Source organism: Haematobia irritans, chromosome 4, assembly GCF_050003625.1.
Source record: "Haematobia irritans isolate KBUSLIRL chromosome 4, ASM5000362v1, whole genome shotgun sequence".
In the NCBI taxonomy this organism is placed as follows: domain Eukaryota; kingdom Metazoa; phylum Arthropoda; class Insecta; order Diptera; family Muscidae; genus Haematobia; species Haematobia irritans.
In genome coordinates this window covers 216,415,589-216,430,489 of record NC_134400.1, presented here as the reverse complement: position 1 = coordinate 216,430,489, position 14,901 = coordinate 216,415,589, and the positions used below count along the sequence as shown (strand labels likewise).

Genomic DNA, 14,901 nt, shown 5'->3' with positions numbered 1-14,901 from the left:
TCGTTTCTATTTTGTGGCCATCATTCGCAACAGTGTTGTATTTTGTGGATTCGTGGTGAATAGAAGAACCGTCAAATTGATAATACTAGAATGTCACTAAATTACAGCGTCCATACAGGCTGTGTTGTGGTGAGTATAATTGCGTAATGACTTTAAACGCATTATAAATTGGAACGCTTCTAAATGCATATGAATTGAATCTAGAGGTAGATTCGATTCAACGAAAAACAAAACAAAATTATGTATAAAGTTGACAAAGAGATTAGAACCCATTCATACTAGGCACGGAAACCTCGTAAAAGAGGATTTTGACCGAAATCATAGGTTTCAGTAGATTTTCTTATGCTATGTTCCCACCGACTCGTTTTCTTCATTCGTTTTTCCAAAACATTTCACCGTTCACACCGGGTTGAGATGTTTTAGTTTGACAGTTACCATGGAAACTAGAAATTCACATTTACTCGAAATTTACATATATGCAACCTATGTCCAAATAATTACCGCGAGCGCAAAGGGAAAATTTTTTTTATGTTATTTTCACATGTCCATGTTCTTAAAAGCCTTTGTTTATTCTTTTTTTTCAATGAAACTTATTTCAATATTTTGAATAGGGTATGTTATTCGGGGGTATATTTCAAATTAGGTAGGTTCACATTCTAAAATTGACGTCTTTTGGAGGAAAACTTGTGTTTTGAACTTGTTTTGTAGTATGGCGAAAACGACTCGTTTTAAAGTGCTTATAAAGGGAAAACATTTCAATCCCCAAAACATGCTTGGTGAGAACACCGTATTAGAGAAATATCAGCTGGCCGTTTTACTTGACCACAATGATTCGTTTACAACTATAGCGCTGTTTTCTCTTTGCACTAGATACCCTAAGCAGTCACGGACTAAAAGAAAACAGAGTACTCGTTTATCCAGGACATCTCCAAAAAATATGCAACACTGTCATCAGCTGTTTAAAAACAATCACAGAAAACAAATGAAATCTTACATTTTTAATGTATGAAATGCTCAAATAGTTATAAATATGTACTGCTGCGATTATTCATGACACTGTATCACTTTGAATTTCATGATATTCGATAAATTAGTCACAATAAATTGCTATTGGGAATCTAAAAAGCGTCACTTTATCAAAATGCAATCTGGTAACACCGACTCGACTTGCACTGATGAGATGTTCTGGATAGAACACCAGTGCAACGATGTTCTGGATAGCCCATACAAATGCTGCATACAGTGTCCCTGCTAGCATTTCAAAGTTCCATTTCATCCTCATCGCTACCACAGACTCGTAAATGTCACCACAACCATCGCGAACTGTGATGGGGGAAGCATATCAAAAAGTACAAAATGTACTTGAAAGTATTTTGCCATCACTACTGTTAGAAGAACCATTTTATTTTTTGTGAAACGCCAAGCGCAACCAGCTTGTTACATTTTATTTAAATAAAAAACGAAAATAAAGTTCTGAAAACATAGATATTACGCTTAAAATTGTGAAAGGTATATGGTGAACAATTTTCGACTTTCCAAATAGAATAAAGCGATCGTTTTTCAAATATTTTTCCAGGCACGCTGTCTCCATCGAAAATAAACAAACTGGCTGATAGACGCTGCAATATCCCTGCCAGCATTTCAAAGTTCCATTTCAACCTCATCGTTACCACAGACTCGTAAATGTCACTTCAACCATCATGAAAAGGTACATCAAAAAGTACATGCAAGTAATTTGCCATCCCTACTGTTAAAAAAGCCATTTTTTTGTGAAACGCCAAGCGCAACCAGCTTGTTATATTTTAATTAAATAAAAACGAAAATAAAGTTCTGAAAACATAGATTATACGCTTAAAATTGTGAAAGGTATATTGGTGAACAATTTGGTGATTTTCCAAATGGAATAAAGTGATTGTTTTTCAGATATTTTACAGACACGCTGCCTCCATGGAATAAAAACACTGGTTGATAGACGCAGCAACATGTAACTCGCTACTTGTAACTCAACATCATCATTAATGCCAAAAATTATGTTAAATGTAATGTGATAGTGGTATAAATGTTATATTTTTAAGAATTTGTAAATGTTTAATCAAATAAATAAATATCTAAACAAACGTGTTTTACTCGACCACAATGATTCTTTTACAACTATCTTAAAATGCACTTTTTCTGATTGTTTGGAGGGTCCCTTATTGGCGTCGTTCTAAATTGATCTATAAAGGCACCTAATAATTGCACTCATGCGAAACATTTTTGTAGTAACTTGGCGTGGTACAACTTCTCAATAGTGACGGCGCTTTTCCGACGAGTTTTTGATGTCGTATATGATTGTTTTCGACGTAGTGGGGATTCTCAAAAGAGTCCCCAAATTCAAAAAATGTTGGCAGGGATGTAACTTGCTACTTAAAACTCAACATCATTGTTTTATTAATGCAAAAAATTATGTTAAATGTGATGAGATGAACCGAAAAATGTTATATTTATAAGAAATTATAAATGTTTTTCTGGTAGTTTGCAGGGGTTCTTATTGGCGTCCTTCGAAATTGATCTAAATAGGCACCTAATAATTGCACTGATGAGAAACTTTTTCGTAGTAACTTGGCGTGGTACAACTTCTCAATAGTGACGGAGCTTTTCCGACGAGTTTTTGATGTCGTATATGATTGTTTTCGACGTAGTGGGGATTCTCAGAAGCGCCCCCAAATTTAAAAATTGTTGGCAGGGGTTAAAAGAAAACAGCCCTTATCTTAAAATTCACTTTTTCTGATAGTTTGAAGGTGCTCTTATTGGCGTCGTTCTAAATTTATATAAAAAGGCACCTAATAATTGCACTCATGCGAAACTTTTTTGTAGTAAAGGTGAGTATTAAGTTCGAGTTTAGCCGCTAAAATCGCTAAAGTGAAAACTAAATAAGTAAGAAAAATGCATGAAATTATACATATTTGTTGCAAATTTTATTATAACTTGATGGGGAAAAGCCCAAAGCAAATTTTCACAAAGTTTGTATTCCTTAAAATGGATTATTAAAGAAAAGTAATCCCATAAACATGCAGCAGTATCGATTGTACCTTCGGACTTAACTTATAATGTGCACAATATCCCTGCCAGCATTTCAAAGTTCCATTTCATCTTCATCGCTACCACAGACTCGTAAATGTCACTACAACCATCCTACTGTGATGGGGGGCAGCATATCATAAAGTACAAAATGTACTTCATACATGTATTTTGCCATCACTACTTTCACAAAAGCCATTTTATTTTTTGTGAAACGCCAAGCGCAACCAGCTTGTTATATTTTATTTAAATAAAAACGAAAATAAAGTTCTGAAAACATAGATTTTACGCTTAAAATTGTGAAAGGTATATTGGTGAACAATTTTTGATTTTCCAAATGGAATAAAGTGATTGTTTTTCAAATATTTTACAGACACGCTGCCTCCATCGAATAAAAACACTGGGTGATAGACGCTGCAACATGTAACTCTACCTCATCATTAATGCAAAAAATTATGTTAAATGTGATGTGATTGTGGTATAAATGTTATATTTTTAAGAATTTGTAAATAATTAATCAAATTATTAAATATCTAAACAAACGTGTTTTACTCGACCACAATGATTCTTTTACCACTATCTTAAAATGTGCTTTTTCTGATTGTTTGGAGGGTCTCTTATTGGCGTCGTTCTAAATTGATCTATAAAGGCACCTAATAATTGCACTCATGCGAAACCTTTTTATAGTAACTTGGCGTGGTACAACTTCTCAATAGTGACGGCGCTTTTCCGACGAGTTTTTGATATCGTTTATGATTGTTTTCAACGTACTGGGGATTCTCAGAAGCGCCCCCAAATTCAAAAAATGTTGGCAGGGATATGGGATATATTCGAAACGAGAACTTTCGTCCTGAATAACTGATAGTCTGTAAAGCGCATAAAACACGATTTTTAAGATGTTTATTAATTTGATTAAACCTGTTTAAATTCTTATAAATATAACATTTGAACCACTATCACAACACATTTAACATAATTTTTTCATTAATAATAGAATGATGTTGATTTACAAGTGGCAAGTTACATTTTGCAGCGTCTATCGGCCAGTGTGTTTATTCTCGATGGAGGCAGCGTGTCTGTAAAATATCTGAAAAACAATCACTTTATTCCATTTGGAAAGTCAAAAATTGTTCACCAATATACCTTTTACAATTTTAAGCGAAATAACTATGTTTCCAGTACTTCATTATCGATTTTATTTAAATAAATAAATTACTTGGAGTTTCACAAAATATAAAATGGATCTTCTAAGAATAGTGATGCCAAAATACTTCCATGTACATTTTGTACTTTTTGATATGGTTCCCCCCATCACAGTTGGCGATTGTTGCAGTGTCATTTACGATTCTGTGGTAGCGATGAGGATGAAATGGAACTTTGAAATGCTGGCAGGGATGTTATATTTTGTATTATCAATCGATCCGATTACATTTTTAAATAATAATGCGATCCACGTTTGTATTATAAATTCACACAAATCAGTTTAATAAATCAATTATATCTTAATTCACATTGCAAATGGCCCCATATTATGAAAATACTGACTACGCTATTTACGACCGTTTTCCAACTCGGAAAAAAAAACAAAGTACCACATATGGAAAAAATTTCGCTAGTTTTTCGCAACTTTTGGTTTTGTATGAGATTTCGCTGCCTAAACCGAACATTGTACCGGACTTAATGTCTTAACGAAGGAATTATGTTGATTTATAAGTTGTAATTCTGCTGTATTCGGCTGAGAGTCCAGCGTCTATCAGTGTTTATTCTTGAAGAATGCAGCGTGGGTATGTGTATGTTATTATTTTGTTTATTGAGCATATTGCTGGTTTTTGTTTATTCATGCCTTATGTTTATTCACGTTTTCGTACGAAAAACTGTTATACTCCATATAAAAATCGTTTGCGTGGAATAACTGCGAAATCTTTGTATTGAGTTTTTTTCTCGAAATTTTTGTCGCTACGAAAAATGTTTCGCCTATTGCTATGGTTATATTTATACACTTAAGCCTAGTACTAAGATCACGTTTTCGTACGAAAAACTGTTATACTCCATATAAAAAACGTTAGCGCACAATAAATGCGAAATCTTTGTTTTGAGCATTTTTAAACACATATTTATACAACCGTGGATTTTTCGCACGAAAAAATAGGAAGGCATATTATTTCGCATAAATAAATTAACATCCCTGGGTTTGAGGCCCTATGTACGGAGATAGATGAAGATATTCGTTTTTCGCAGAAACGAACTTAGTACTAAATATTAAGCGTCAACATGTTTATATCCGGTTAGACCGGAAACGACCCGTATTTTAACTTAAAACTAAGATAGGTAGTGTCACTTCTATAATTACAAAATATTTGTCCTCTATACAATTTCAAGTTGAACTATCCATTATTTTCTATATTTAAGTAGAAATGGACTATAAAATGAGCAGCACTTTGTTTAACAATTTCCGTTGTACGTTGATTATAAAATACCTTGGGTTCGAAATGCAATACGTTCAAAATGACAGAAAACTTTCAATATGATTGTATGGATTTGTTCCAAAATGCTTATCATTTCGATTTTTTTGTAAGTTTAGCAAAACAAGAATGTGTCCTGCCAAAAACGAATTGATATCACCAGTTTTAGCGATGCCACTTTATTATAACCTCAATTTTAACCAAATATTTCGCTAGAGTTTTATATCGGAAGGTCGGCTTTTAAGCAAAAGCTTTCTTTATATCCCCATCTACAAAACACATGTGGTGAGCTTTTTTTTGACAAAATGTTAACAGCTGCCTTACTCCCTCATAATGAAGGGATGTTCGAACTTAGACTTCGAAAGCCAACCAACGATTTGCTGTTACATAGGTCTCAAAGATGAAAAGCATCCATAACCTGGCATAAGTAGTAAATAAGTAAAGAAATGCACTGAAAACTATATCTACAAGGAATATATTTTAATTAAAGAAGACAAAAACGCACAAACATCATTTAAACTGTAAAAGTATATAAGAAATTGGAAACGGAAGTCCAAAGCACAATATTTTTTAAATCACTCAAAGAGAAGGTATTTCCTAAATCTTGCAAATAAGAATTCATAACAAACAAAAAAAATATGGCATAGTCCTTCAGGGAAGTGAAGAAAAAATATTGTAAATCCTTGCGGTATGGTGATTAAATTTACACTTGATTATCGAAAGAAAAAAGTGAATGCTTTGTGTGATTAATTTTGACATAATTTTAGAGTCATATGTGAAAAATCATTAAATTCCTTAACATTGAGTTTTTAAGTTGGCTGGCTACCTGATTGCAGATTGGCTAGCTGGTGGATGAGGAAAAAATTGTACTGGTATAGAAACTTTTCGAGATAGTGCGCATGTGCCGGTTATTGTCTACTGCAGAAAATGGTCGTAGCCAAACCATATGCGAATAGTCAAAGAAGGCCCAACGAAAAGCTTTGGACGCCTTGAAAATTTGTACAGAATTTGTCCAAAAGAAGACCACAGATATTCTCTGCTCCATGTTTAGCGACGTGGGGGCCAAACGACAAACGATTACAGTGAATATGTGTGATTTTTTGAGACTTGTTTACATTGACCCGAATTTGTGTCGAGCACCATTACAAGGAAACGTTTATTAATTATACCTTTGTGTGGGGGTGTGTGTGTCTTTTTGTATGTTGGTCAATACCGATTCTAATCAAAAGTCCATTGTTTTTTCTTTGGTTCCTACCATTCAACAGATTCAATGGCTGCTGTGCTAAGCAGTTGCACCTCATTAGCGTCAACTGCAAGGCAATTGGACACGAATTACGCCCAATTGGGGGAGGGATTGGGTGGATTAGCTGGTAGCTGTCTATCGCTGAGGGGCGGATTAAGTAGCATAGGAGCCAGTCGCCAGAGTTTCAGCAAAACATCTCATCACTTGAACGACTCCGTTATGTATCCCTCTTTACCAAAATATCATAGATCTTCCAGCGCACAACAGACAATGACCACGCCCAATCAGCATCATTCAGCATTCAGTTCATCTTTGGCCTATGGTATGCCCGTTAGTTCTGGTTACTCCTCTCAACACTCAACCTTGCAAAAATCCTATAATTCTTCATCAGCATCGGTGAAAAGGGGTAATACCTCATCGGATGTATGTCGCAATTATTGGGGACATAGTCAGCCCACTTCATCGGGCTTGTATCGATCATCGGAACGTCATCAGTCAAAGCGTAAATCAGCCGTAGAACTTCTGGCGGAGTCAAAGCCGTATTTTGTAAAGAGTGATACACCCATTATGGAACGCACAAATTTCGGAGCCAGCACTTTGGTGTGTAGTGGCAAAAGGAATAGAAATAGCTCAAGTGTTATCCTGGATGAAGGTAAATATAATCCTTCATATGGGGAAACTACATATTCGGCAGCTGAAGCAGAGCGTCGTTATGGAGCAACAGCTGCTCACAGGAGATCATCACATATGCATCATCATCACAGTCATAATTCTGGTTGCCATGGTTCCTCTGGAAATTCCGGCATGTATCAGGGCAAATTTCGCATGTCCATGTCAACGGATACCGGTCACGAAAGGGATAAACTGACCAGATATCGTAAGGAACAATTTGGAGAGCCAATAGTTCTAACTGAGGTATAGTATGGAAAATAACCAATGTTTGATATTCTTATGTATATCGTTTGAACAATGGACAATGAACTTGGGTACACTGACAACAATATTGCTTTATAGCAATGATTACCTATAAATTTCTAACCATATACTTAAAACCTGTCCAAAAACGTTCGGTTGAAATTTTCTGACTATAGTGTTATAATTTTTCTGTCTGATAACAACCTTGATCTAATCAATTGTGTAGCTATTGTTCAGACGATAATATTTGATATTTGCGTATTATTTCCGTATTATTTATTTACAGACAAAATCGGTTTCCTTTGAGGAAGATGTAGCATTTCGAATTCCTCCACCTGTTTATTTTTCTCAACAATCGTATAGCTCTATGTACGACGGCGGAGAAGAGCCGTTGGTATTAACGGAGAATTACAGACCAATTAGTCCGCCAGCTGAATATGCTGAGGATTCTGGAGAGACGCACAACGATTCTAGACCCAGGTAAATTGAATGAAATAAGAAGTGATTGTATTGTGATGGGATTACCTAAGTTCACTGGTTAAGTATTATTCCGATTACGTCTTTATTTGTGGGTTATTACTTTACGGGTTTCGTTACAAAACGGTAACAATTTCGGTTCGTTCCCTGCCAACATTTTTTGAATTTGACGGCGCTTTTGAGAATCCGCACCACGTCGAAAACAGTCGTATACGATATCCAAAACTCCTCGTCACTATTGAGAAGTTGTACCACGCCAAGTTACTACAAGAAAGGGTCGCATGAGTTCAATTATGAGGTGCCTTTTTAGGTAAATTTAGAACGACGCCTATAGGAGCCTCTTCAAACTATCATAAAAAGTGAATTTTAAGATAGTTGTAAAAGAATCATTGTGGTCAAGTTAAACACCATTGTTTATATATTTATTAATTTGATTAAACATTTATAAATTCTTATAAATATAACATAACCACTATCATATCACATTAAACATAATTTTTTGCATTAATAAAAGAATGATGTTGAGTTACAAGTAGCAAGTTACATGTTGCAGCCTCTATCAGCCAGTGTGTTTATTGTCGATGAGGGCAGCGTGTCTGGAAAAAAATCTGAAAAACTATCACTTTATCATTAAATAAAAAAATCCAAAATCATTAAAATAAAAAATCCAAACCAATCTCTATATTATAACCAAGTACGAACTGTATCCACTCATTCCTATATGAGAGGCCTTATGTGCTTTACAGACTATCAGTTATTCCGGACGACAGTGCTCGTGTCGAACATATCCCATATATTGTGCACATTATAAGTTAAGTCCGAAGGCATTATCGATACTGCTGCATGTTTATGAGATCGATAACACATTTACCGATTATTTAGTCATCGTCAGTGTGTTTATTCTCGATGAGGGCAGCGTGTCTGGGAAAAAATCTGAAAAACTATCACTTTATCATTAAATAAAAAAATCCAAAATCATTAAAATAAAAAATCCAAACCAATCTCTATATTACAACCGAGTACGAACTGTATCCACTCATTCCTATATGAGAGGCCTTATGTGCTTTACAGACTATCAGTTATTCCGGACGACAGTGCTCGTGTCGAACATATCCCATATATTGTGCACATTATAACCCTGCCAACATTTTTTGAATTTGGGGGCGCTTCTGAGAATCCCCACTACGTCGAAAACAGTCGTATACGATATCCAAAACTCCTCGGAAAAGCGCCGTCACTATTGAGAAGTTGTACCACGCCAAGTTACTACAAAAAAGTATCGCATGAATGTATCCCTTCTGGATACATTTAGAAGGACGCCAATAAGATCCCCTTCAAACAATCAGACAAAGTGCATTTTAAGATAGTTGTAAAAGAATCATTGTGGTCAAGTAAAACACGATTGTTTAGATGTTTATTAATTTTATGAAACATTTATAAATTCTCATAAATATAACATTTATACGACTATCACATCACATTTAACACATTTTTATGCATTAATAAGAGATTGATGTTGAGTTACAAGTTGTAAGTTAAATGTTGTAGCGTCTATCAGCCAGTACTTTTATTCCCAATGGAGGCAGCGTGTCTGGAAAAATATTTGAAAAACTATCACTTTATTCCATTTGGAAAGTCAAAAATTGTTCACCAATTTACTTTTCACAATTTTAAGCGTAATAACTATGTTTTCAGCACTTTATTTTCGTTTTCATTGAAATAAATTATAATAAGCCAGTTGCGCTTGGTGTTTCACAAAATATAAAATGGCTCTTGTAACAATAGTGATGGCAAAATACTTTCATGCGAATAGTGATGGCAAAATACTATCACAGTTGGCGATTGTTGCAGTGTCACTTACGAGTCTGTGGTAGCGATGAGGATGAAATGGAACATTGAAATGCTGGCAGGGAAGTTAAGTCCGAAGGCATTATCGATACTGCTGCATGTTTATGGTAATGCTGGTGACATTTCTGAGGGTTTCAAAGCTTCTCTAAGTGGTTTCACTGGAATGTGGAACGCCGTTCGGACTCGGCTATAAAACATGGAATCGGGCAGCACTCAGTGATAAGAGAGAAGTTCACCACTGTGGTATCACAATGGACTGAATAGTCTAAGTGAGCCTGATACATCGGGCTGCCACATAACCTAACCTAACCTACACACTTAATGTCGCGGTATTCCGCCGCGTATTTTATCTTTCAGCCTAATTGCAGCTCTCCTAAAAATTCACGTTGTCTGCTATTAAAAAAGCTTTGTCGTTTATTACCTAAGGGAGTCATATGTAAGCAGTCGATAACAACGACTAACATACTTTTTTGTAGCGAAAATACTAATGCAACGGAATAGCGGAAATTTCGCTAGTGGTACATACCGACGAAAACTCCGTGACAGTATATTGGTATAGACCTCCAGTGTTTCAGTTGTGCAATAACAAAAACTGTGCTTTAATCTGAATGGTCGTTGGTTGCAGGTACAATAGGAATGACGTAAAACAAATTCATTTCGTCTGCTCATTATGGTGAAATATCCTTGCGATTGCTTTATATGAAATTCTTTTGAGTCATAAATACCTTTGAATTATTCCACATTAATTCATATCCATACATTTTCAGATACAATTATCAACGCTCCTACTCACATTCCCATGAGATGGCCAATGATAAATCCAAATACACTGCCGCCTCGTACAATATAAACAGCCATAAATCCCTGCCCGATTTGCATACCCAAATCAATCGTCATTCACCGCACAGTGAAATCCTTAGCTGCTGCAGCCGTGGCAATCGATCCATAAAATCAGCTGGAGAATCTTCGCTGAATCGAGATTCTGGTGGCTCCTCGGGCCACTACACTCATCGTAGTGAGCCGTGTTATCGACAGCATCGTGTCGATATGGACCGCGATAGAGAGCCCACAAAGAAATGTTGTAGTGCTACAACACGAGTCGAATATCGTCGTGACAGTGGCTCTTCAACACAGCACAGCAACAATTCCTACTGTGATTATTCTTGCAAAGCCCTAATGGATAATTACGACTCCTCGGACTACCTGTTGAATTTCACAACACCAGAAGTACCCGAGGCATTCCAAGATGATTACATACCTCCATCACCACGCATGCACAACTATCAGAATGATGATACTCGCTACTATAGTTCCTCGTCTCATCAGATACTAGCTGGTCATGGTTATATGAAACATAAGGCTTCATCCGACGAGCCTATAGTGCAATCACCAGGCTCACAGCCATCCATAGAGGACATAAGTCCGCCACCCATACAATTCAAACGGCAAAAATGCATACGTTTCAAGAATCGCCATCGTATATCGTTGCCGCAACAGCCAACATCGGCCAATGAATTATCATCCCATCCCACATCCTCAGCAATGGATTCGTATAGGCGTTCAGATCCACCACGTTATTTCTTTCCCAAGTGCTTTTCGGCCGATGATTATCAACCACAACCACAATCCCATTCCAATTCTCAGTCCACATCACATTTGTCCCAACCGCATCAGTCTTCCCATCAGCAACAAATCAAAGAGTTCAGAGATCAATATGCAAATAATTCGCTAAGACGTTCTCAGGAATTCCTGCAACCCAATCCTCCACCCTCATCAGAGTCTATAGTAGATCTGGAGAAATTTTTCGATCGATTGGGTCTAAACGATGATAAATTCCATGAGATTTACACTATGTCGAAGAGAAAACACAGCAACGGCAGTGATTCGGACAACAGTACAGTCTTCTTTTCAGATGTCAGTACTGTTGATTCTATGCGTTTACCTGATAGCACTGAGACCCAGCCGCAAACCACACAAACCTATAGACCCACTGAGCCACCATCGATTGTGGAAAGAAATGCCCGAATTATTAAGTGGCTGTGTAATGTTCGCAAAGTTCAAAATGAGTTGAAATGAGGGAAGAGTGACAGCATATCAACTGATGCGTGTCGATAAAAACGAATCCTTAGACTACGATTAGCGCTATAAGACAATGCAGTTTTGTATAGTAGCAAGTTTTGAGGAAAATAGCTATGCTCTAGTCAACTTAATGGAGTTGCAACCAACATCAAAACCAATACCAGACTATGAACAGAAAATCTTGTTATTAATTTTGTAAAGGCTGTGTGAAGGCTACGAGGAGAAGATAATAATGCTATCTGCATTCCCACTAATTTATTGCAAACCTTAGATTTAGATTGCCCAGATAGAAATTACTAAACTATACAGCATACATTTATGTTATAAGGAGAGCTAATCAATGTAAGGATATTGCATGATTTCCAAAGAGTTTACTTTAATAATCTTTCAAAAAGTAGTGAATCTCTATAAATTATGAGCTCATATATGAGGGCTGTAATTGTAGGTAAAGTCGGGTTCGCAAACATTATATTCGTTGTACAATAGAGGGACAGCGCAAAAGTTCAACGGATTGAGATCCGCTGATTGTGATGATATTTTGTGCGGTAGAAACGAAGCGAGGAACCTTCTTTTTAAGCCAGTCGATGCCCCCAATAATTTTATTTGTTCGCAAACTGCTCAATTTGGAATGGATTTTCATCAGAGAAAACCTAATTCGTTAAACTGCCCACTTTCGTGTAAGCAAAGGAACTCCTTGACTCTTTCCTGGATAACTTTTTTGGGCATCGGTGAGCTCTCGCACTTTTAATGTTAGTCTTAAGTTCAATACGGACCACCTAGAGTCCGTATTGGACTTAAGACTAACATTAAAAATGATAAAATGTCGAGAATATGTATTCAATTATAATGATGATATTATAATTTTAGTTGTTTAAATACAGAAATTTATCAAAAAAAAAAAAAAAAAAATAACAAATTAAATTTTGGAAAAGATAATTAGAAAGAAAATTATTATAGTTGTAAGATCGTAATAACAAATTAGTAGGATTTCATCAAAATGTTAATTTGCCATTCGAAAGTTTTCCACGTTACCATGTGAATCTCAAAACCCTTCGTTCGCCTTCCGTAAAATTAATTTTAGTTTTGTCATGTATTTTCGCTGCCCATAAGAAATGCATGCTAGCGAAAATTCCGAGAGTCGCTATTATCGATTATTTACAATTAAGAAATGCATGATAAAACTGTGTTATTGCACAGAAATGAAAATTCCACTAAAGCCGCATACCTGACTTAAGAGAACAAAATATAAACAGTCGATAAAAACGGTCATTTAACCAAAGAATGAAACCGATCCATCCATGTCGGCGCTAGATGACACTTAATTTTTGGCGGCGGCTTGACGGCTAAACCGACACAAATATGTATACTCGTCGTTGGTCAAATATCCAATGAAATATCAAACTAATGTTTAAGAGATTAATCGTTCAGCAAATCTTAAAAATCATCAAAATTTCGGTAGCAAATATAAAGGGTGATACGGTCAAAATTTGTTCAAGGGAAAACGAGTGTAAATCGGTGAAATCGTTTATTTAAAAAATCAAATTAAATTTCTTTTTCAAGTTCAATTATAAAATTCAGGAAAAATATTCAGTTAGGCTTTCGCTTTTCCAAATCCGAATTGCCGGGCCTCACGCTTGACACCTGCCATCAGATTTTGTACAGCCACCATGTCCACCTTCTTCGCCGCATAAAGCCAGTTTGCCTTGAACTGCTGCTCGTCCTTAGCAGTTTTTTGGTATTCTTTAGGTTCCGCTTGACAATAGCCCAGTATTTCTCAATTGGGCGGAGCTCTGGCGTGTTGGGAGGGTTCTTGTCCTTGGGAACCACCTGCACGTTGTTGGCGGCGTACCACTCCATGGCCTTTTTACCGTAATGGCAAGATGCCAAATCCGGCCAAAACAGTACGGAACAACCGTGTTTCTTCAGGAAAGGCAGCAGACGTTTATTCAAACACTCTTTCACGTAAATTTCTTGGTTGACAGTCCCGGAAGCTATGAAAATGCTGCTTTTCAAGCCACAGGTACAGATGGCTTGCCAAACCAGACATTTCTTTGCGAACTTTGACAGTTGTATGTGCTTGAAAATATCTGCTACTTTTCCCCTTCCTTTTGCCGTATAAAACTCCTGTCCCGGAAGCTGCTTGTAGTCGGCTTTGACGTAGGTTTCGTCGTCCATTACCACGCAATCAAACTTCGTCAGCATCGTCGTGTACAGCCTCCGGGATCGCGCTTTGGCCGTCGTATTTTGTTTATCATCGCGATTTGGAGTCACTACCTTCTTGTAAGTCGGTAGTTCGGCTCGTTTTTTGGCTCGATGCACGGTTGTAGACGATACACCCAGCTTATTTGCGGCATCTCGGAGAGAGAGGTTAGGGTTTCGCTTGAAAGAGAGAGTAGCTCGGATTTTCGCGATGCGCGAGCAAAATATTGATACGCTGCTCTTCTTGCTTGGACGGCATTTTGACAAGTGAAGAGTGAATTCCAAAATCAAAATAGGAGCAACGTTCTACACACACCTTCAAAATGAGGGGAGTTCAGGTTTATTAAATGCAAAATTGAATGAAATACGTCAAGTTTATATTGACCAAATTTTGACCGTATCACCCTTTAGCAATGCATTTCACTATGGTGTATACCGAATTCAAAGCCCAGAATGCTCCACCAGCGAAGTTTCTGCACCCATAAGAAATGTAAGGAATTTTTGGTAGGGTGATATTATCGATTGTTTAAAGTTTTCCAATAAGAACATATGCGAAAACTGTCTTAAGAATTTTCATAAGAGTTGAAAGTGGGATTATTTTTGCTACCCATAAGAAAT

The 14,901-nt window shown here is 36.5% G+C and overlaps 1 protein-coding gene and 1 long non-coding RNA gene across 2 annotated transcripts; one reads left to right on the top strand and one right to left on the bottom strand.

Annotated features, from left to right (window-relative positions):
- The first annotated feature begins 6,026 nt into the window (after positions 1–6,026).
- On the top strand, positions 6,027–12,990 carry LOC142236368 (uncharacterized). Its single transcript, XM_075307611.1, has 4 exons — positions 6,027–6,112; positions 6,788–7,680; positions 7,967–8,160; positions 10,773–12,990. The coding sequence occupies exons 2-4, from the start codon at positions 6,793–6,795 to the stop codon at positions 12,079–12,081; spliced, it is 2,391 nt and encodes a 796-aa protein (XP_075163726.1). The 5' UTR covers positions 6,027–6,112; positions 6,788–6,792; the 3' UTR covers positions 12,082–12,990.
- On the bottom strand, positions 9,539–10,062 carry LOC142236369 (uncharacterized). Its single transcript, XR_012722003.1, has 2 exons — positions 9,817–10,062; positions 9,539–9,748 (listed from the first exon to the last, which is right to left on the bottom strand). It is a non-coding gene; the product is annotated as an uncharacterized LOC142236369 (long non-coding RNA).
- Positions 12,991–14,901: the final 1,911 nt, after the last annotated feature.